Genomic DNA, 20,904 nt, shown 5'->3' on the forward strand with positions numbered 1-20,904 from the left:
GGCAGTTTAAAACTGCTGACACTGCAGTGGCAGGTCTGAGACATGATTACAGGGCTACTAATGTGGTTGGAACAACTAGTGCTGCAGGCCCACTAGTAGCATTTTATCTGCAGGCCCTGGGCACCTCTAGTGCACTGTACTAGGGACCTACCAGTAAATCAAATATGCCAATCATGAAACTCCAATCAACAACACAATTTACACAAAGATCATATGCACTTTAGCACAGGTTAGCAGTGGTAAAGTTCTTAGAGTTCTAAAGCCAAAAAAAACAGGTCAGAAAAAATAGGAGGCAAAAGGCTAAAAGATTAGGGATGACACTACATAAGGAAAAAAGTCCAACATTTATATTGAAGAACTATACTAAGAATTTGGTGTCTGTGGATTAAACTTTGAGCTCAAGTGACCCTTCCTAGTTGGGAGAAGAGCATGAGTTTCCAATAATTATTGTTTCTTATCTATCAGAAATTTGCCCATGCCATTTTAGGCGCAAAGTAACGCTGACCCATTTTTTCACCAAACATGCATTTATTAATTGATATCATACAAGATATGAATGGATACTCTAATTAATCTTTTCCAAGACATGGAATTTAAGGCCGATTGTAAATGGCTTTAGCATTGCCCTTACCATAATTGCCATAAACCATATAGAAAATAGGTGAGATAGAGAGAGAAAGTAACACGGGGGAACAATGAAAGAAAGAAAGGAAGAAATATAAATTTGCTGAAAGAACAATAGGTGATTATACCAGATGGACTGAGCTGTCCTGCATTATTAGCTTATGTCATAAACAACATGCATTATTACCTTTGTAATCCAAGTATCATCTCTTGTACTATATTCTTATAACCGGAATAGTTTCATACTTTGTTAACGCCATTTCGTTTGAAGGAGGGCATCGGTTGTGGGTCTCCCCCCAAATAATATTCAGGAGTGCTGAAACGATTTATTAGACAGCAGAGCTACTATTTCGAATCCGCCGCACTCAAAGAGTAAAGAGCAGTCTTAAGGGCAGCCAGAGCAGAATAAATGCCTTGGAAGATGTTAGTCTAAAATGTATTTACCGTTGTGCGTTCGAAAGACATATGTCCTCACTCTCCAATTATGTTTCTATAACATGAGCAAAAGGTACAGATTTTTTAATTAATGTTTTTGAGGTGCTAATGGGCCTATAAAGTTGATGCAACCTGAAGTACTTTGGGGCAAATTTAAGAACCCTGTGCACTGCCTCAGTGTCATGTTTTTGATACTAAGTTGGCCTTTCCCCGTGCCATATTTACAAAGTGGTGCAATGCATGTATTGTGCCACTTTGTAACCCTTTGCACCACATTATGCTTGCACCATGCATAATGTATGCAAAGAGGGTGTTTCGGCGCAAGGAAGCCCTAAAAAATGGTGCCATTTTTTGCCTAATTTATAATGCCTGCTGAAAGGAGGCGTTAAAAGGATGTAGCCATTGTAATCAATGGACATCCTTGCGCCTTGTTCCACTAGCGTCAACATTTCTGACACTCGTGGAGCAAAGCACCACGATAGCATCAAAAAATGTGATGCTATTGTTCCTAATACTACCATGGGCAGCTGCATCAGAAGTACGGCGCACACATGGTGACATTAGAGGTTGCAGGGGGCACATGAAAAGTAGTGGTGCATTGGATGCAGCGCCGCTTTCCTTAAATTCGGCCCTTTGTTTTTCTTAAGTTTAAATCGAGTAGGAATCTGTGTGTTGCACCAATAAGGCTTCCCGTTCTACCTATCTAATAAAATGCAATATAGTTCTCTTTTGACTCGAGCTCATTAACATCTGGCTCCAGAATCTGCACACCTAATTTATAACTATCCGTACCTAAGCCTCTTTTAAGTTTTGTGGTAAACAAATAATTAACGATCTGGTGATGTTCAACTGTAAGTATTGTAAATGAACTATGCAGTTCTAAAAATATAATATTGGTTGTTACTATACAAGTGCACTACATTCCAACATGGGTACAACGTAGTTAACATTTTTACATGAACAATAGTTACCAAATACAGCAAACTAAATTAATTTATGTTCAATTAACACCAGGTAATTGGCAGGCAAAAAAACAGCAAAGCACAGGATAGACGCAGTTTTCTCGATAAAAGGATACAGTGAGTGTCCCTCCCATAGTGCTCCCCTCTAATTCTCTAACTTGTGAGACAGATAAAATCAAGGTGCGCTTATGTCAGCTTTTTTCAATCTTTTTCCATTTGAACTTCTGTCTAAGGTACATCTGTGCTGTACACTGTAGTTAAAGTCTTTGGCATGAGCAGCGAAGTACTTAACAGGTGATCCAATAAAGCAGATTTTTCCCTCTTTGGGGTGGGTAAAAGCTGTACATGAATACAGATATTCAAAAGTGATGCTGCAGGATCGGAATGCATGAGAATTTCGTCACAGCAGAAAACAGCATTTACAATTATTGGACTTCCATAGCATAGAAATATGTTACACATGTTCAAGGTAATATTGAAAAATAAAGTTTTTTGCATTTTTAATATAATAGCCTTAGAAGTCCATTGGCTTGTGTTTACTTTTCATATCTTAGATTGGTCAATGCCTTTCCTTTCTTTGTCAGATAGTCTATATGGGCTGGGTAGAAGAGCGGGAACAAGACACGCTCCAGGACCGAATGTACACACCAAAGTTTTTGGCTCTCAGAGGATCATCTCTCTACAAGTTTGCTGCACCTCCAGTAAGTATTGATTCCTTATCCTTCCTGTTGATTAAATATGTCTTACATGCCACAGTCATATACATTTATAGTTAATTGTAACATCTGTTATGTCACACAAATTACGAGGGAGTGAGCATAGTGATATTTTTCACTAAAATAAATAATACACCATGGTTGGCCATGAAAATGTACCAGAAAACAACAGTGTAAGAAGGAAAGTTGCAGCATCAATATTCATGGGGGATGTGTGCTAAGCAGGCACGTTGTTGTTGTTTGACGATAACTATTAGGTTGAACGCGTTGTGCAGATCATAGGGTTTAACACCAAGGTTTGGTTTTGTTTAAAATATGTTTTCTTATTTGGCTTATATTTATTGCAATTATGGTTTTGAGATGCATAATGTAAATGGATATTTAGACAAATGTTGTTTGAGTTCACAATTGTAGTGTTAAAAACAATTGTTTGGTGAAAGTCGGATTCTTTATATGTGATCCACACAGGTTTCGCTGAAAATTGCTGATAAGAAACATGATTAAATGAAATACAGTCCACATATTTGGTGCCTGACCAGGCAGACAGCGGAGTAAAATAATGCTTTGAGAAAATAAAAGTAGATCTCTGCAAGCTGGCTAACTGTACCTAACCTCAGTGGCGTAACGAAACTAGATGGGCACCCCTGCACAGAACGAAGAGAGCCCACCCCCTACCGACTTAGTCCAGGTGCTGTGCTGAGTAGGCCTTCTGGAGCTCGGGGCTGCAGGGGCCTTTGTAATACCACTGCCTTAAGGCCACTGATTTAGATGATTGATTAAGACTGAACTTCTCTCTAAAACCTAAACGCATAAATTATGGTGTTTCCATAATATGCAACTTTGATGACAGAGGGCTTAATTTATTTTGGGATGTGGCAGCCCTGTGATTATTATCATCATGGAGATCCGTGCCTGGTTTGTTGTAGTGGAGAGAACATAATTATATATATAGTTAATAATGCACTTGTATTTACTACACTATATGGGTCTTGGGGAGTTTATAATGTCATAAAATGAAGTCATGGTTTAAGTTTAATTGTTGCTATTCCTGCACTGGCCTCTGTTACCTTCAAAGATATTTCTAAGTAAGGTTGTAAATAGATGTACAACTGTAGGTATATGTGTGATAAATTTGGTTATTGGTTGCCAGAGGGTGGAAGCCCCACTCAAGCAAAATTCAAAATCCTTGTCAGGGTGAACCACAAACAGTTACTAAATTAACTTGTCCTTAAACCTCAGGTAGCTTGGCACAAAGCAATCTGGCTTAACTTAGAGGCAATGTGTAGGCTATTTATGTAGCACACAAACAGATCAAATTGAAAACAGAACACAAGAAAAAACACAAACCAATTTAGAATAATACAGTACAATTTGATAAATAGAATCATACAAGAACGATAAAAATCAAATCAGTAGAACCAGAGATATGCATTTTCAAAGTTTACGTAGATATAACACCTAAAAGCACAAAGCGGCACTCACGGTCATCTGGGCATACTAGACTGGGGTAAAAGCATAAGTTCAGGCCAACAGTGATGAAGGTGGGCTGGATACAGGGACCAAGTTAGTCCTGCAGAAAAAGTTACCTTCTCAAAGTCCAGCGTGAAGAGCTATTCATTGTGGAAGAGGAGCAGGGAGAGCTTTGTGGATGGTCGTCACTGGAGTATGAAAAGCAGGCTGGGCATCACTGGCTGGCATCACTGTAGGATGAAGAGCCTGTCAGGCGTCTTGGACTTTTGTTTCTCGAGCTTCACTTTCACAATTGCTGCAGCCTGTTGTTGCTGTTGAACAAAATACATGTCTCTAACTGGCTGTCACTACAGTGTGGAGTCAGGTTCATCTGAACTCCATATTAGAGGATGCCATGTGTGGCAGATTCTCAGCAATAATGGGCCTGTTTGCAGTCATCAAGAGCCCAAAACGTCAGGATTTCACCTTTCCTCGCAAGAGAAGCTCAACTCATGCCAAACAAACATCCAGGACCTGGAGAGGCATGTTTTAGAGATCAAGACCTCACAGCAGCAGAGGCCAGCAGGGCTAAGGCAGGTCCAGGCAGATTAAGTGCAGCACGTCAGCTAGGCAGTTACAGTGAGGCCTCTGGTTCCTGTTGTGTCACTTTAGCTCAGACAGGACGACAGGGCAGTCAAATGACCCCTGACGTCACTCACATTAGTCTTGGGAGAAGGAAGTAGGACAAGTCTTCCTTCTCAGAAAGTAGGGCAGTCCTCAAGCGGAAGGTCACCCCTTTGGGAGGTGAAGGCAGTCCTCAAGCAGCCAGACAGTCTTTTGGTATCAGCAGGGCATTCCTCTGTGGAACAAGGCACACCTCATGCAGCAGGACAGTCCTGTGGGGAAAAAGTCCTTGTTCTGTAATGTTCACAGGTCCACGGATATACTGAAGACTGGCTCTGGAGATCCAATATATTTACCTGGTGCCAGCCTTTGAAGTGTGGGGACTCCCTACACTTCCCCAGATCTGTTTCTTAAAAAAGATCTTCCTTTGCCCTATCAAGGGTCGAAGAAGTCAGGGGTGACAAAAGACTAGTGTCAGTTTCCTTTGTATATGCTGGAGTCAAAGCCCTTTGAAACATAAATGGTACAACTCCGCCCCCAGCCCAGGATAGCCCATTGTAGGAGATTGGGTTACTGGTTGAGGTGGTAGAAACCCTACTCAAGCGGCAACCACAATTCAGGTCAGCGTGAAACTCAAGCAAACCCCAAATTAACCTGTGCTCAACCCTCTGTTAGCTTGGCAAAAAAGCAGTCAGGCTTAACTTAGAGGGAATGTTTAAAATATTTATGGAGCACACAAACAGTTATAAAGTGATATACAACATAAGAAAGCCACACCAACTTAGAAAAAATAGAGTAGAAAGTAGTAAATTATTTGACACCAAAACAACACAAATGCAATTGGTAGAACCGGAGATATGCAATAAAAAATGTTTAAGCAGAAACAGTGGTTAAGCCCAAATGGTAAATGGAGTTATCCACTCACCCTGGACCAGGACAAAGTCAGACGTTCAGGCTGATGGTGATGGAGTGTGGGCTGGATACAGGGACCAAGATAAGCCAGCTGAACAAACAACCTTAAATCTTGGTTGTAAAGTGTTGCAAGGTCCTGCATCGAGGATGCAACACTCAGCAGCAGTGCAGAGGAGTTGGATTGCTGTGATGCGAGATCCTGTGTTGTGGAGGTATTTCGCAGCAGCAGTTCCAAAAAGTGATGGGTTGTACAACGGTCTAGGACTGGAGTGGCACCACTTGGGGGACAAGACTCACCTTAGGCAGAATCCAGGTACTGGATTCAAGGTAGTTGGAGACTCTTTGTGTCCCTGAGGCTCTGCTCAGGAGACCAGTCAACTAGCCCTTGAAGTCACTCTGATGGTCTTTTGTTCAAGATGCAGGTCCAGTCATTCTTACTCAGGTAGCAGGGCAGCAGAGCAGCAGTCCTTCTTTCAGGAAAGGAGCAGCACAGCAATCCTTCTTCTAAATCTTTCACAGGACCAGATGTGTGCTGAAGAGTTGGGTCTATGAGACCACTAGCTATTCCTGGTGCCAGCTTTGAAGTAGGAAAATGTTCTAGAGGGTTCCACCCACAGAGGTGTTTGCAGTTTCCTGCCTTCTTGTCCTGACCCCAGCTTGACTAAGGGCAAAAAAGACTATTGTGAAAATGTTTGTGAGTTGTTGAGGCAGAGTCTTTGTGTTGCACAAATGTGGTAGGTGATAGCTCAGTCCTTTATCAAGGAAGAGATGGGCTATGCTGCCAACACTGGGAGCAATACACATAGATCAAATGCCAGTTACACCTAAGCATATGATCAAGGATACAAGTTGCAAATACCAAATGGTTGGAACAATAAGATGCTAACTTTCTAAATGTGGCGTTTTTCAGAATTGCGACTTAAAATCTGGCTTTACAAAAGAGGGGGTTTACATTACAATTCTTTAGATACTACACTTGATCCTACCTGCTGCCAAATGAAAGTTATCACTTATTAAATGAATAACATAACTCAATGATATCTTATGGTAGAGGTAGGTCTTGCATTAGACACCTTTCACAATATACTCTTGCTTTATTTTACTTGATTTGTTGCTAACTTACTGGTTATTTCATTGGCACAATGGAAAAGAAATAAACTCTTGGGAGCCACCCAGCTCCTACTCCACCATAAAATTATACCACTATTGACCATATGTTGGAAAGAGCCATGGGGGTCGTCAGCATTGAAATTGTACTAATAGAAAGGAGACCCTCACTGAATGTGGTTATTATATTGTTGGACTTTTTTGCTTATGCAGGGTCATCCCCATCTTTTTGCCTCCTGTCTCCTACTTTTTCTGACCTGTTGCTGTTTGCTTTTGAACTCTGAGCACTTTACCACTGCTAACCAGTGCTAAAGTGCATATGCTCTCTGAGTAAATTGTATGTAATTGGTTTATCCATGATTGGCATATTTGATTTACTAGTAAATCCCTAGTAAAGTGCACTAGAGGTGCCAGGGCCTGTAAATCAAATGCTAATAGTGGGCCTGCAGCACTAGTTGTGCCACCCACATGAGTAGCTCTGTAATCATGTCTCAGACCTGCCACTGCAGTGTCTGTGTGTGCAGTTTTAACTGTAAATTCGACTTGGCAAGTGTACCCACTTGCCAGGCCTAAACCTTCCCTTTTCTTACATGTCAGACACCCCTAAGGTAGGCCCTAGGTAGCCCCAAGAGTAGGGTGCAGTGTATGGTTAAGGTAGGACATATAGTAATGTGTTTTATATATCCTGACAGTGAAATGTTGTTAATTCGTTTTTCACTGTTGCAAGGCCTGTCCCTCTCATAGGTTAACATGGTTGCTACCTTTAAATCTGATTAAAGTGTAGATTCTCTTGACATGTGGAGTTTGGGGTCTCTGGGCTCACAATTTAAAAATACATATTTTAGTAAAGTTGATTTTAAGATTGTGTGTTTGAAAATGCCACTTTTAGAAAGTGAGCATTTTCTTGCTTATACAATTTCTGTGACTCTCCCTGTTTGTGGATTCTCTGTCTGGGTCAGTATGACAGTTGGGCTGGTTGCACCTCACACTAGACAGTGACACAAAGGTAGCTGGGGTGTAGTCTGCAATTCCTGATGAGTCACCTGTGCTAGGAGGGAGGGGAGGAGTGGTCATTTACACCTGAAAGAGATGTGGCTGTCCTCACACAATGCAGTCTCCGACCCCCTGGTGAGTGTCTGGGGCCTGGCCTGGGCAAGGCAGGATTTCACATTCAAAAGAGACTTTACTTTGAAGTAGGCCTACTTCAAAGGAGAAATTGGGTATAAGAAGGGCACCCAAAACCACAGAATTTAGAACACTTCTGGAAACAAGAGGAACCTCTGCCTGGAGAAGAGCTGGAGAGCTGAGGAAGAAGAGCTGCCCTGCCTGTGACTGTGCTTTGTGGAGCCATCCTGCAGTTGCTGCTTCTGCCAGAGTAAGAGGGCAAAGATTGGACTTTGTGTGCCTTCCATCTTGTGAAGAAATCTCCAAGGGCTTGATTTAGAGCCTGCCTCCTGTTGTTTGAAGTCTCAGGGACAGCAAAGACTTCTCTCTGCCAGCACCTGGAGTCTCTGGAGAGACTCCTGCTCTGACAAGTGGTGCCCTTTCCAGTCCCTGGGCCCTTGAAAGGAAAGCTGATAGAAATCCAAGGAAATCCACTTTAGACGACTTCGGACCGACGCCGCTGCTGAATCCTGTGACGCCGCCTGCAACTGACTCCTTGATCTTCGCTGGAACGCGACAACCTTTGCAGGCCTGAAGCCGTTGCAGCCCCGCTGAAGTCCGCGACTCCATGGAAGTCGCCGCACCACAACGTGACTGACCCCGCTCGAAGTGCGTGGATTCAACGTTTCGCACAGACGCCGAGATCCCCGACTTCGCGCATCAACTTGTTTTCACTCTTCACCAAAGGTACTGTACTTGGGGGTCTACGCGACTTTGTGTCCGGCGTCGGTGGTGTCAGCTTGTCGGGAACGACTCAGTCACGACGCCGTGTTAACACCTCATCGAAGCATTTTGTGTTTCTAAGTGCTATTTTTGAGTTTAATCTTTAAAAATTCATAACTTGACTTGTGTATGTTGGATTTTTGTCGTTTTGGTCTTGTTGTGTTTAGATAAATATTTCCTATTTCTCTAAACTGGTGTTGTGTCATTTTGTAGTCTTTTCATTAAGTTACTGTGTGTGTTGGTACAAATACTTTAAACCTAGCACTCTGAAGTTAAGCATACTGCTCTGCCAAGCTACCAAGGGGGTAAGCAGGGGTTAGCTGAGGGTTATTCTCTTTTACCCTGACTAGAGTGAGGGTCCTTGCTTGAACAGGGGGTAACCTGACTGTCAACCAAAGACCCTGTTTCTAACAGATATATACTGCGTTTTCTAAAGAGGCAACTTCAGACAATTCTGTTGGCCTAGCCTTGATGCACAGACCATCCTCAGTCTTCAACAAGATAGTCCCCGGTACCGACCAGCAGGCACCCTTGGATTACCTATCTTAGCACCTAGCAAAGCCACCACCTCTCCCTCTCTAATAGGAGAACAGAGCAGGAAACATGCAGCGAGCAAAAAACATCAACAAATAATGCAACTAACAAGACCACCCAGGCAAGCCAAACCCTAATTTTGGGCTCTGTCACTAGTGTTGATTGGCTTCATCTTTCCTATCCCCGCATCAGGCTGGGGCCATAGGGACCTCAATATTGGATTAATCCTTGATCGATCAGTGCATGAAAGTTTGCTGTGTGAAAATCAAAGAACTCCTTCAGGCTGAACTCTCTCCTAAAACTGTGGGGATCAAAACTATTAAACTGCAAATTGGTTCCTTGCTCAGTCAGTCCAGTTATCAGAGTGGTCCTCATCAGGGGATATCACCCATATAACTGCTACTTTGCCACCGCCTTGCTCTCTGATGTAACATACTTCAGGAGGGCTAGATGAGCGGCTTTTAAGCTAGCCCACTATCAGTCCTCCAACATCAGGGCCTGTAGGAAATACAGCCTTTGGGCAGTGTCCTCTACCATCTGATGAGTCTAGTTTGAACCCTCTCAGAAGTGGCTTCCTTAAAAATTCACATGTGGAGGGGCATGCAGAGTGGCAACCCAGAAGCGATTAATGCACCACAAAAACTCAGCCCAATATATATCTTCCTACAGCCGACTTCCCATATGTGGCTATGCTGATTGGAGTCTCAGCTTTGTTTGAGGGTCAGGTAGAGTCCAAAAATGAGCTGTGTAATAACATTTTGGACTGGTTTGTACACTTCAGAGGGTTCTCCTTTGCCCCTGCTAATGATATTTTGCTGACCGGAAGCGTTGAATGGGTTGGGCTTGGACCAGTTTATTGCTGAGTGGAAATGTGTTATAGTTAACTTTAGATCCTCATCTCTTGTACAAAGCCTCCTGCTTGGGTCTTTTAGCCGGGTTAGGGTGAGGGGCAGTATATTTGTGGTTCCACTAGGATTCTTTTACAGACCCAGCTTTGTTTCTCTGCAACCACAATATCCTTATCTTGGAATTGTGACTCCAAAAAATCCACACAAGTCCCCAAGTTGGTCCCTGTTGTCTGACTAACACTTCAATTGCATCAGGGAAGAGTCTGCACCCTCTTAATGATAGGTGGGCTCAGTTTTCCATTCCACTCTCAAATCGCTTGGACATTCTCTGTACCATGGACTGACTCCCAGATGCTACTCAAACTGGTAACCAAGGGCCCAGTATACAATGCCTTCTCGCAGTCGCAAAAGGTGAAAATCCCAGTTTGAAACCACTAAATGGCCAGGTGTGGAATGTACTATTCCTATTTTGTGAGGCGGTACGCAATTACCGACTTAGAAAATAGGGAATGCAACTCGAAATTTGGAAGGGGCATCCAGAAGATGTCCCTTCCTAATTGCAAGACCCAGTGGAATGTATGATTGTTTTGTGACTGTGAATGCGGTTACAAAACAATTGCAGTTAACAGCAATTTCAAATTGGTGTTAACCCATTCGCAAATGGGCAGGGGTCCACACGGGACCCATTCCCTTTTGTGAATGGTAGCGAAAATATTTTTCAGAGCAGCCAATGGACCCACGGACCACTGCCTACTCTGAAAAAATGAAAAGAAAACGTTTTCTTTTTCTTTTTGAAATGCATCCCATTTTCCTTTAAGGAAAATGAGCTGCATTTTTTTAAAAACTGCTTTATTGAAAAGCAGCCACAGCCATGGTGGCCTGCTGAGACCAGCAGGCCACCATCCCTGCGAGTGAAGCCATTCCCAAATGGGTCACAAATTGCGACCTGGCTCATGAATATTAATGCGGGAGGTCCCTTGCGACCTATTTGGGAATCGCAAACAGTGTGGTTCACATTGTTGTACATTTTGTTTTGCAACTCGCAATTTGTGATTCTCAAGCGGGATGCAAAACAAAAGGTCGTACATCAGGCCCCAAGCTGTCTTCCTTATACCTAATAGTACTGTCACCTCTCAGGATGATAGAGTTTCCTCAAGGTTTCCATGAACATCAGCATAAGGAGTTTCTTTACCTTTTTGCGTTGGTACATAGCTGGCCAAAGGAGAAGATTGCTAACCCTGATTGGTTGAACTTAGTTGTAAAATACGATTTTATTGCTTTTCAGGAAACTTGGAACACTACTCATTCTACTTGTCCTGGTTATGCATGTTATTCTTACCCAGCCATCCCCTCCGCATGAAGCAGAGCAAAGGGGAGTGGGAGGACTTTCTGATTGGGTCAAGTTAAATTTGAAAGTGGATGTCTTTGTTTTAGAAACAAAAGTTCTGTTTTTCTGGCCTGCTCATCAGGATTAATTCATTTATTTTTTTATGTAATTTAAATATTTATAACAATTGCTTTTCAAACACTGTATGCACCCATTTCAAATGTTTATTTGCTTTCCTTGCTGGTTTAAAGCCTACCAGGCTACACAGGTACAGGGTCAAGAGTGTCATGCTCTCCCATGGGCAAAACCAGGGAGCAGAGAAGAAGAACTGGGTGGGTATATTGCTGACCACCACCATGATGACCTTGTGGAATCATTTAGCAATGATGTGGCATTATTGGACCTTTTTAGGGGGGATGGTCAGGTTTTGGTTACAGAGTACATATTTGCAACCAGACATTTTCTCAGCATGGCTCTCGTGTGGTTTTGGCAACAGATGTGGGTACCATAATGCTCTATATGTTGTAGGACATTTTCTGTTGTTCAAAGCAGTGCCACCAGAGGTGCCACTTTTCATTACTCACCACACTTGTGATGGATTGAGGCTAGTATGGCATCTGAAAGATCCGGGGGTGACTTTAGCTGCTCTGTTGAAATCACGTTTAGTGATATTCTTGCACTGTTTGTCGGACAAATGGGGGGCCATAATGCTAGCCCATTATAAAACCCTTAGTCTAAAAATTGGGCAATTTCTGTTACAACCAATCAGGACTGGACAGCTAAACCCTTGATGGTCTGACAGCCACTGCTCACTAGCTAATTGTAGGTTAAGGGAGGGTCTCTCCGCCACCCCACAAGACCCAATTGTAGTGGGGGAAGTTTTCAAGCTTTACAAAAACACCTTGAAGACGAGAACGATTGCTCTGAACAGTAGGGATTTGGAACTCTTGGAAAGTGCTACACTTACCAAAAATAGTAAAATATTTTGGGACCTGGTTAAGAAGATTAAGTAGAGTGAAGCTCCACCAAATACCCTCTTGAATTATAGAATCCCGGGTTCTGATTGAGTAAATCACTTCAGAGCCATATACCACTCAGCTGATAAAGAGAACCTGTAGTGTTAAAGATACGTGTCAAATTAAGCGTCAAATTGTTAAGCGTCAAATTGTCTGACTCTGTAACAGTACAGGTTACCCTCCAGGAAGTTACCTAGGCTATTAAGCAAAGCCCAAGTGGAAATGCACCGGTACCAGACAGGATCCCAATGGACCTTATCAAGTGCAATACCGATGTATGGGAGTCCCTGTTAAAGAATGCTTTCAACAATTCTCTATGTAGTAGGATCCACTTGGCACTGTAAGCGATTTTAACTATCTGGGGGTTGTTTTTAACAATGAAAGCTCTTGGCAACCGCAGATCCGTTGTTCTCGCTTGAAGTTATGTAGGTCAGTGGGAGCACTATTTAGCATGCTGTAGTTAGGGGGACTGGTAAAGAATATTTATAATGCTCAGTGTATTTTGGTGGCCCTATATGGTGCTGGGGTTTGGGGATGCCATAGCGTCGTGACTTTGCAGACCAAGGAAAAGTGCATTCATAGGCATCTCATGCACCAGCAGTCATTTCATCACTCATTCAGAGCTCAATCTGCAAGACATATCGGTAAGAGGAAGCTGGCCCCTCTTTTAACTTTGGGTCATTTTTTGGGCCAACACTGAGGTGAGTCTAAATAGAGACATCATTTTAGACTGTCTCAATTTAGATAAATGCACCTAAATCCTCTTGTTAGCTTATGTTGTACAAAAAAAGCTTTACAGCGTTGAGCCTCGGCCCTATTTGACTTGCCTTGCACTTTAAAGAAAATCAGATAAGTCGCATATGTAGCCAGTAGCGGCTCGTGGAGGTATCTGGGGGCGGGGCGGGATGAGCATTATTACATTAAATGGTATTTAATTGCTGCTTTCTCAAGCTGGGAGCGATCCTTACTTTTTCGTTTTAGGGCGGGTACCGTGTGGCGTTTAATGAGCTTTTCAGGTACTAGTGGTCTTTTGGGGACGACAGTTTGGACATGTCCTTGTTGGTCTGTAAGAGCAGACTCCCAGTCACTTTATGTTCTTCTGCCAATTTTAAACACCTTTTCTCAACTATTTATTAAGCCAATTTTAAAATCTTTGATCCTCAGGAAGAGCAAAGATTCTCTGACCTGTCTTCCGTTTTTAAATAGCTATGATGTTTGTTCCTTTCTGAAAGCTACGATAAGATGCAGGAAATCAATGGAGGGTTATTGCAATATTTATTTTTAATGCTTGGAAGGGGGCCACAGAATCAAGTTTTCTAGTTGAGGTAGGTGGTTTAGAGAAGTAATTGTCCGGTTGGAAACGTAGTGGTCGGGGATTTGCATAGTTTACTTGCTCTTAGACGGCCGCGCTGCTTATCAAGGCCAGCCGTATTTTTGATTACATTACGTTGATTTTCAAAGTTGATCTGCATATGCAATTGTAATGTATTTTATGTATCTTGTTATGCATTTTTTATGGCTACATATATGCCGAATTACGCGATATGAACCGAATTGAACTGATTTCCTCTGTGCTTTCAAATAATTGTGAGGACTGATGGTTCCCTAACTATAATAATTTTTACAGAAATCGAGTTTGTGGATAGTTACCGACCTGTTTTGCTTTGTTTTTGCGATTTAGAAAGTATGTTCTGCTTAAGTCTCATTTGAGTGCAATCTCTATTTCAAACTCCGATAATTTTCAGGGATGTCTGAATAAGCTTTACTGATTGTCTTCCAAATACTATAAGTCGAATCAGAAGGCACCGTATTGGATGTTATTGGTTTAATGCTGCCTTTATCAATAATACATGGTAAGCATATTTTTATCTGGCTCCTAGGTCTTGGTTTGTAAGTATTTTTTAACTAGGTGCACAACACTATTTTGTTCGGTTTTATTGTTGGTAGATGGCATTTTTTCACAGACACACAACACTAGTGGTCTGGTCTTGGTTTTCTAACATGCGTTATGGAGTGATTGGTCCACAGCATGTGTTCACGAGGCATATTACTATGGTTTATTGAGCGGTTTTGATTCCTTATTTTGTTTATAAGTTCCCACATTAGATTATGAAAACATGGGTTGATTATGAACAGCACGTCCTGAGGATGCTACTGTGTACTGTATGGTGACGAAAGAGACCAAAATGTGAACAGTACTCTACTACAACAGAACGAATAGAATGTGCCACCAAGCAAAATAAACATTGGCTGAAAGTTCTTCTCAGGATTGGTTGAGTGGATTTCTTTATTGACTGTAGTCACTACTCGGCTGATAATGGATTTGTGGTGTCTATTTGGCCAACTCTTATGTGTCTTTTATATAACCCTTCTTAATGTATTTTTTATGATTTATGAATCATATATAAATGAATACATCTTAACATTCACTCCAAATTGAACACTCCTCATCAAAATACATGACAGCATTGTATTTAATTGAGTGTCTAAAGCAAAATAGTTATTGGATACATTGGGTATGACCAACTTAAAGTAATCAAAGGTATTGATAAACAATTCCTTAAGGATTCTTCTGTGCTCAGATTTGAACAACCCTAAAGGACAAAGTAAGCTGTACATCACACATTGCTCCTTGGTTGGACAAATAGCAAATCCAGTGGATTGATTTTTTGTTGTTCCTGTCTAAAATTCATATAATACTTCTTGGTAGTTTAGCATTCTCGCCAAAGGGTTATTCCACTTTTGCTCCTGTGTGAACACCTTACACCACTCCTTTGGTGATTTAACAGGGCCTTCAGTTAGTTGTATTTCTGTTGCTCCCCAGTCACTCCTGGGTGGGCCCCATACCCATTTAACACTCATTGATGGTGTATCAACTCCTCAAATGGTTTGCTCCTTTTGTTGCTCCTCGATGAATGCTATACACCCATCCTTTAATGTTCTATCAGCACCTTCAATTGATTGTTCTTTTGTTGCCAACCATAATTTCTAGATATAGTTCATACAATAGTCCCTAATGGTTTTAAAGTGCCTCCAAATACTTTTGGTCTCGTGACGTTGCTGACTGAGCTTCATATGCCATATTGGACACTATTGATGCATATCTTTAGTTTCTACATAAAACATAGAAATGTGAGCCTAAGTGTATGTTCAAACCCTCTGCAACACCTGTGCTTATGCTTAGTGTGTCCAGTGTACCATTTGTCTACTCCATCATCCAACCTCATGAACCTCTTCCAACGAGTCTCAGAAAGGCCAAACCACAAACACCACCCATTGATTGAAGTATGTGCCCCAAATGGAGTACAGGAACCAAACACTAGTTGAAGCGCTTCATGACCTCATCTGGTTATAAAGCGTTATATTAATAATGCAACAAGACAACCCGAAAAAAGCTGTATTTTTCACAAAAGGGGATGCAAAGCATATATAAATTCCACTACAATCAATAAAATGCGTTTTTATAGACTAATTTATAGTACACCCTGTAACTTCTATTAATAGTCTTTCTGCACTTTTTTGATTCTTCCTTCAGCACTTCAACACCTTGTCTGGGTATTTGCCACACTATATAAATCTACAAATCAAAATGAATAAAAAAAATCACTGTAATTGTTTTTCAATGTCCTACTTGCATTTCATGAATTCTAACACTGTGCTCCAAAAAGCAGCTTCATTCTATATTTTCTGTTATTCTCTTCCTATGCTGAATTGTATTTAATCCTGCCCACACTGTAAAAAACAGTTCCTACAAAGTATTCTGAGTTGCAACTTACACTTTATGCATTACTGCCTTTTAATTCCAACTCCAATACCAGTCTGAACTTCTTACATGTTCACTTTATGCAGGTTTGGTCAATCTGAACTGTTGGCCAAAATACAATTCATATAATAGTGTATTTTGGTAGGAACTATATGGAAAATGATCACACCACAATTTTGTAATGTGCCCCCATGAAAATTGATACCTCCTTCAGGGTAAAAGGAAAGGTAAGCAGTATGACATTGTTTTGTATTGGAGATCACACTTTAACTTGCATCTTGTGTTTCTTCAGAGGTGAAAAATGTTTGAATGTGACGGAAGAGGTCTCTAAAAACCTCAGACTCACCTGATGCTAGGATGATTCAAGGGTACTAAGCATCAAAATGGGTTGTGAGGCCCTTCTGTGAGCACCCACCCCTCCACAGGGTATAATCCTAAATGAAACATAACTAATTGTGCATCTGGACAATCATGTAGCTAAATCTACAACTAATTTGACTTAATATGTAATTGGAATCCAGAGTTGTATGCTGCAAAATGTTCTCAAACTTAACGCCAGCACAAAGGAGAACTTGCAAGTAGGTAATGGTGCATGTAGGCATAATTGTCGAAAATTGTCACTGGCCTGTGACCATGGAAGAAGCCCCTTTTCCAGCATTGGAAGCCAAATATATAGAAGTTCCGTTGGACATTGACCACTCCTCAAAACCCAGATCAATTTAGTGTCTTGAGTGTGATTCTATTCAACGAGAAGTTTGGGAAAAATTCTCCTGTCCTACCACCTCACTTTCATAATCAGGTAATCTTGGCATGTCTTTTGTTGAGAATTGACTATGTAGCATTCTATCTTGATCTGCCAGAATCTTCATTAACAAAGCTGCATATGATACAGAACGCTGTAGCATGGAGAACAAGTCATTTTTGAAAATTGACCTTGTCACCTAGGCCAGATCTCACCTCCACTGACCTCTGGTGAAGTGAAGAATGATTTTTCAATGTGCTCTTCGTTTTGCACAAGATTGTTTTAAGAATTGTATAAATCTCTGCTGCTTGACTGTTTCAGTTGCCACTCTCTTATGAAAAAGCTGCGTTGAAACACATATCAGCTATTTTTAGTTCCTCGTATCAATGTATCTCATCGGGGTGCCCACTATATGCATTTGCTTGTCCCTCAGCTTATTCACTTTAGAAATAATCATTCACAACTAGGATTTTGAAAGGCCGTAAAAACGCATCAGTTTTGCTAAAATTCCCTTTCCTCTCGCTGAGTTCAATGTTTTTTAGATCACCCTATCCCTTTGTTCCACAGTGCCATGATTTACAATAATAAATCAAATTAATCAATCAATTAAAACTTCGATCGTCTCCAAGTAGGCCCATAACAGGTTTGAAACACAGAACTCAACAAGACATGATTCTGACTTTGGGCTTATCCATGGAAAGGAGGGATATATGTATCTCAATACCATTTTTTTAAATAAAAAGAATCTTTAGGGTACATAGTCAAAAATGATCACTTCAAGCAAATATTTAGGACAAATGTCAGTAACTATGAAAAGCAATTATATTGTTATAGTAACATACTAATTCCCTCATTCTGTATCTTGTCATTTTTATTTTGAAGAAACATTGGGGCCACATCTGTTTCTGAATGCAAATTTGTGCTCATGACATTCAAATGTGATCACGAGGAAAACAAAATACATCCATGTGAATAGATGCAAAATTAACATCTCGAAGTTTCAGAACATGGTACAAGTTTTTTAACTGACTCCACTGAATTCATTTGCAGAAGTTGTTCAGAGATATGATTGGGAAGCGCAGAATTTAGTGCATAAAGTGTAACAAAAGGTAGACGGTATTGGGCCTGTGGCAACGAACAGATGCCGAAGAATGATTTGCATGGATTGAAGGACGGTGGCGGATTTTGAACTTGGATGTCAGAGAAAGAACTGAGGGCAAACGAGACGAAAATGTGGACATGCGAGGCCTTGTGGGCATTAAGCAGGAAAGCGATTTTGACTAGAATGTTTAAAATTGTCAGGAACAGGGACTATAGCCAAAATTCAATTACGGTAATTGGGTTGGTGAACAATGAGTGCTCTGCAAGAGAGCTTTTTCTGTCCAGGCAGTGAGTAACCCCTGCGTCCTACAGTATTGATCTAAAAATAATACATTTACTGAACAATGCTGCAAACGTGCCTGAAAAAAAGGCAGGCCAGTCCAAAACAGAACGGCGTTTTTAACATTTCAAACAGATGACAGTGAAAGGCAAATTATATTAGAGGAATCGAAAAGAACATTTTGTTTAGCATTAATGATTTTTGCCACAATAGCATTAAGTACAAGTGGAGCAGTATGAGATATGAACGGAAGTGGATTGCCTTGTTAATGAAAATGTCAAGTCTTTAAATTTGGTGGTATGTGCTCTTTCTCTCCCATAATATATTTGTCCAAGAAATGGAAGTGCACAAACAGCCATTTGGTCTCACAAATATTGCTGCTAACACCTTATGTGTTAATAACTATAACTCACGCCTTCGCCTTGCACTGCTTATGATGTCACATATTACATTAGTCATGACATGTTCTATGACAGCTGTTGGACTTTTTTGCTCATGCAGGGTCATCCCCAATCTTTTTGCCCCCAGCCTCCTATTTGTTTCTGACCTTTTGCTGTTGGCTTTTGAACTCTGAACACTTTACCACTGCTAACCAGTGCTGAAGTGCATATGCTCTCTGTGTAAATAGTATGTGATTGGTTTATCCATGATTGGCATAGTAAGTCCCTAGTAAAGTGCACTAGAGGTGCCAGGGCCTGTAAATCAAATGCTACTAGTGGGCCTGCAGCACTGGTTGTGCCACCCACATTAGTAGCTCTGTAATCATGCTCAGACCTGCCACTGCCACTGCCTTGTCAGTGTGTGCAGTTTTAACTGTAAATTCGACTTGGCAAGTGTACCCACTTGCCAGGCCCAAGCCTTCCCTTTTCGTACGTGTAAGGTACCCCCTAGGTAGGCCCTAGATAGCCCCAAGGGCAGGGTGCAGTGTATGGTTAAGGTAGGACATGTAATGTGTTGTATATGTCCTGACAGTGAAATATTGCTAAGTTTGTGTTTCACTGTTGCAAAGCCTGTCCCTCTCATAGGTTAACATGGGGTCTACCGTTAATTCTGATTAAAGTGTAGATTCCCTTTGGGAGTGGATGGACATGTGGAGTTTGGGGTCTCTGAGCTCACAATTTTAGAATACATCTTTTAGTAAAGTTGATTTTAAGACTGTGGCCCTCATTCCGACATTGGCCGGCGGCGGTCGCCGCCGGCCTGTTGGGGGCCGCCAGAATACCGTTCCGCGGTCGAAAGACTGCGGCGGTGATTCTGACTTTCCCGCTGGGCTGGCGGGCGGCCGCCTTCAGGCCGCCCGCCAGCCCAGCGGGAAAGAGGCTTCCACGATGAAGCCGGCTCGGAATCGAGCCGGAGGAGTGGAAGCTGTGCGACGGGTGCAGTTGCACCCGTCGCGTATTTCACTGTCTGCAAAGCAGACAGTGAAATACATTTAGGGGCCCTCTTACGGGGGCCCCTGCAGTGCCCATGCCAGTGGCATGGGCACTGCAGGGGCCCCCAGGGGCCCCGCGACCCCCCCTACCGCCATCCGGTTCCCGGCGGGAGAACCGCCGGGAACTGGATGCGGTAGGGGGGGGTCGGAATCCCCTCGGCGGCGCAGCTAGCTGCGCCGCCTTGGAGGATTCCTATGGGCGGCGGTACACTGGCGGGAGACCGCCAGTGTTGCCGGTCCGACCGCGGCTTTACCGCCGCGGTCGGAATGCCCATTGGAGCACCGCCGGCCTGTCGGCGGTGCTCCCGCGGTCCTCCACCCTGGCGGTTTGAAACCGCCAGGGTCGGAATGAGGGCCTGTGTGTTTGAAAATGCCACTTTTAGAAAGTGAGCATTTTCTTGCTTATACCATTTCTGTGACTCTGCCTGTTTGTGGATTCCCTGTCTGGGTCAGTTTGACAGTTGGGCTGGTTGCACCTCACAATAGACAGTGACACAAAGGGAGCTGGGGTGTAGTCTGCATTTCCTGATGAGCCATATGTGCTAGGAGGGAGGGAAAGAGTGGTCACTTACAACTGAAAGGGCTGTGCCTGTCTTCACACAATGCAGTCTCCAACCCACTGGTGAGTGTCTGGGGCCTAGCCTGGCAAGGAAGGATTTCCCATTCAAAAGAGACTTTACTTTGAAGTAGGCCTACTTCAAAGGAGAAATTGGGTATATGAAGGGCACCCAAAACCACAGACTTTAGTACACTTCTGGAAACAAGAGGAACCTCTGCCTGGAGAAGAGTTGAAGAGCTGAGGAGAAGTGCTGCTCTGCCTGTGACTGTGCTTTGTGGAGCTATCCTGCAGTTGCTGCTTCTGCCAGAGTAAGAGGGCAAAGACTGGACTTTGTGTGCTTTCCATCTTGTGAAGAAATCTCCAAGGGCTTGATTTAGAGCTTGCCTCCTGTTGTTTGAAGTCTCAGGGACAGCAAAGACTTCTCTCTGCCAGCACCTGGAGTCTCTGGAGAGACTCCTGCTCTGACAAGTGGTGCCCTATCCAGTCCCTGGGCCCTTGAAAGGAAAGCTGGTGGAAATCGAACAAAATCGACTGCGGACGACTTCGGACCGATGCCGCTGCTGAATCGGGTGACGCCGCCTGTAAC

At 42.5% G+C, this 20,904-nt stretch overlaps 1 protein-coding gene across 2 annotated transcripts in view; it reads left to right on the top strand.

The window, feature by feature from the left end:
- The window catches only part of SNTG1 (syntrophin gamma 1), a 3,232,656-nt gene that overhangs the window by 2,661,033 nt on the left and 550,719 nt on the right, over positions 1-20,904 (top strand). For both annotated transcript variants that reach the window (XM_069218895.1, XM_069218893.1), the window contains one exon: positions 2,606-2,722. In XM_069218895.1, coding sequence (XP_069074996.1) covers positions 2,606-2,722 — 117 coding nt within the window. The remainder of the gene's footprint in view (positions 1-2,605; positions 2,723-20,904) is intronic.

The sequence above is a fragment of the Pleurodeles waltl genome, chromosome 2_2 (assembly GCF_031143425.1).
Source record: "Pleurodeles waltl isolate 20211129_DDA chromosome 2_2, aPleWal1.hap1.20221129, whole genome shotgun sequence".
NCBI lineage: Eukaryota > Metazoa > Chordata > Amphibia > Caudata > Salamandridae > Pleurodeles > Pleurodeles waltl.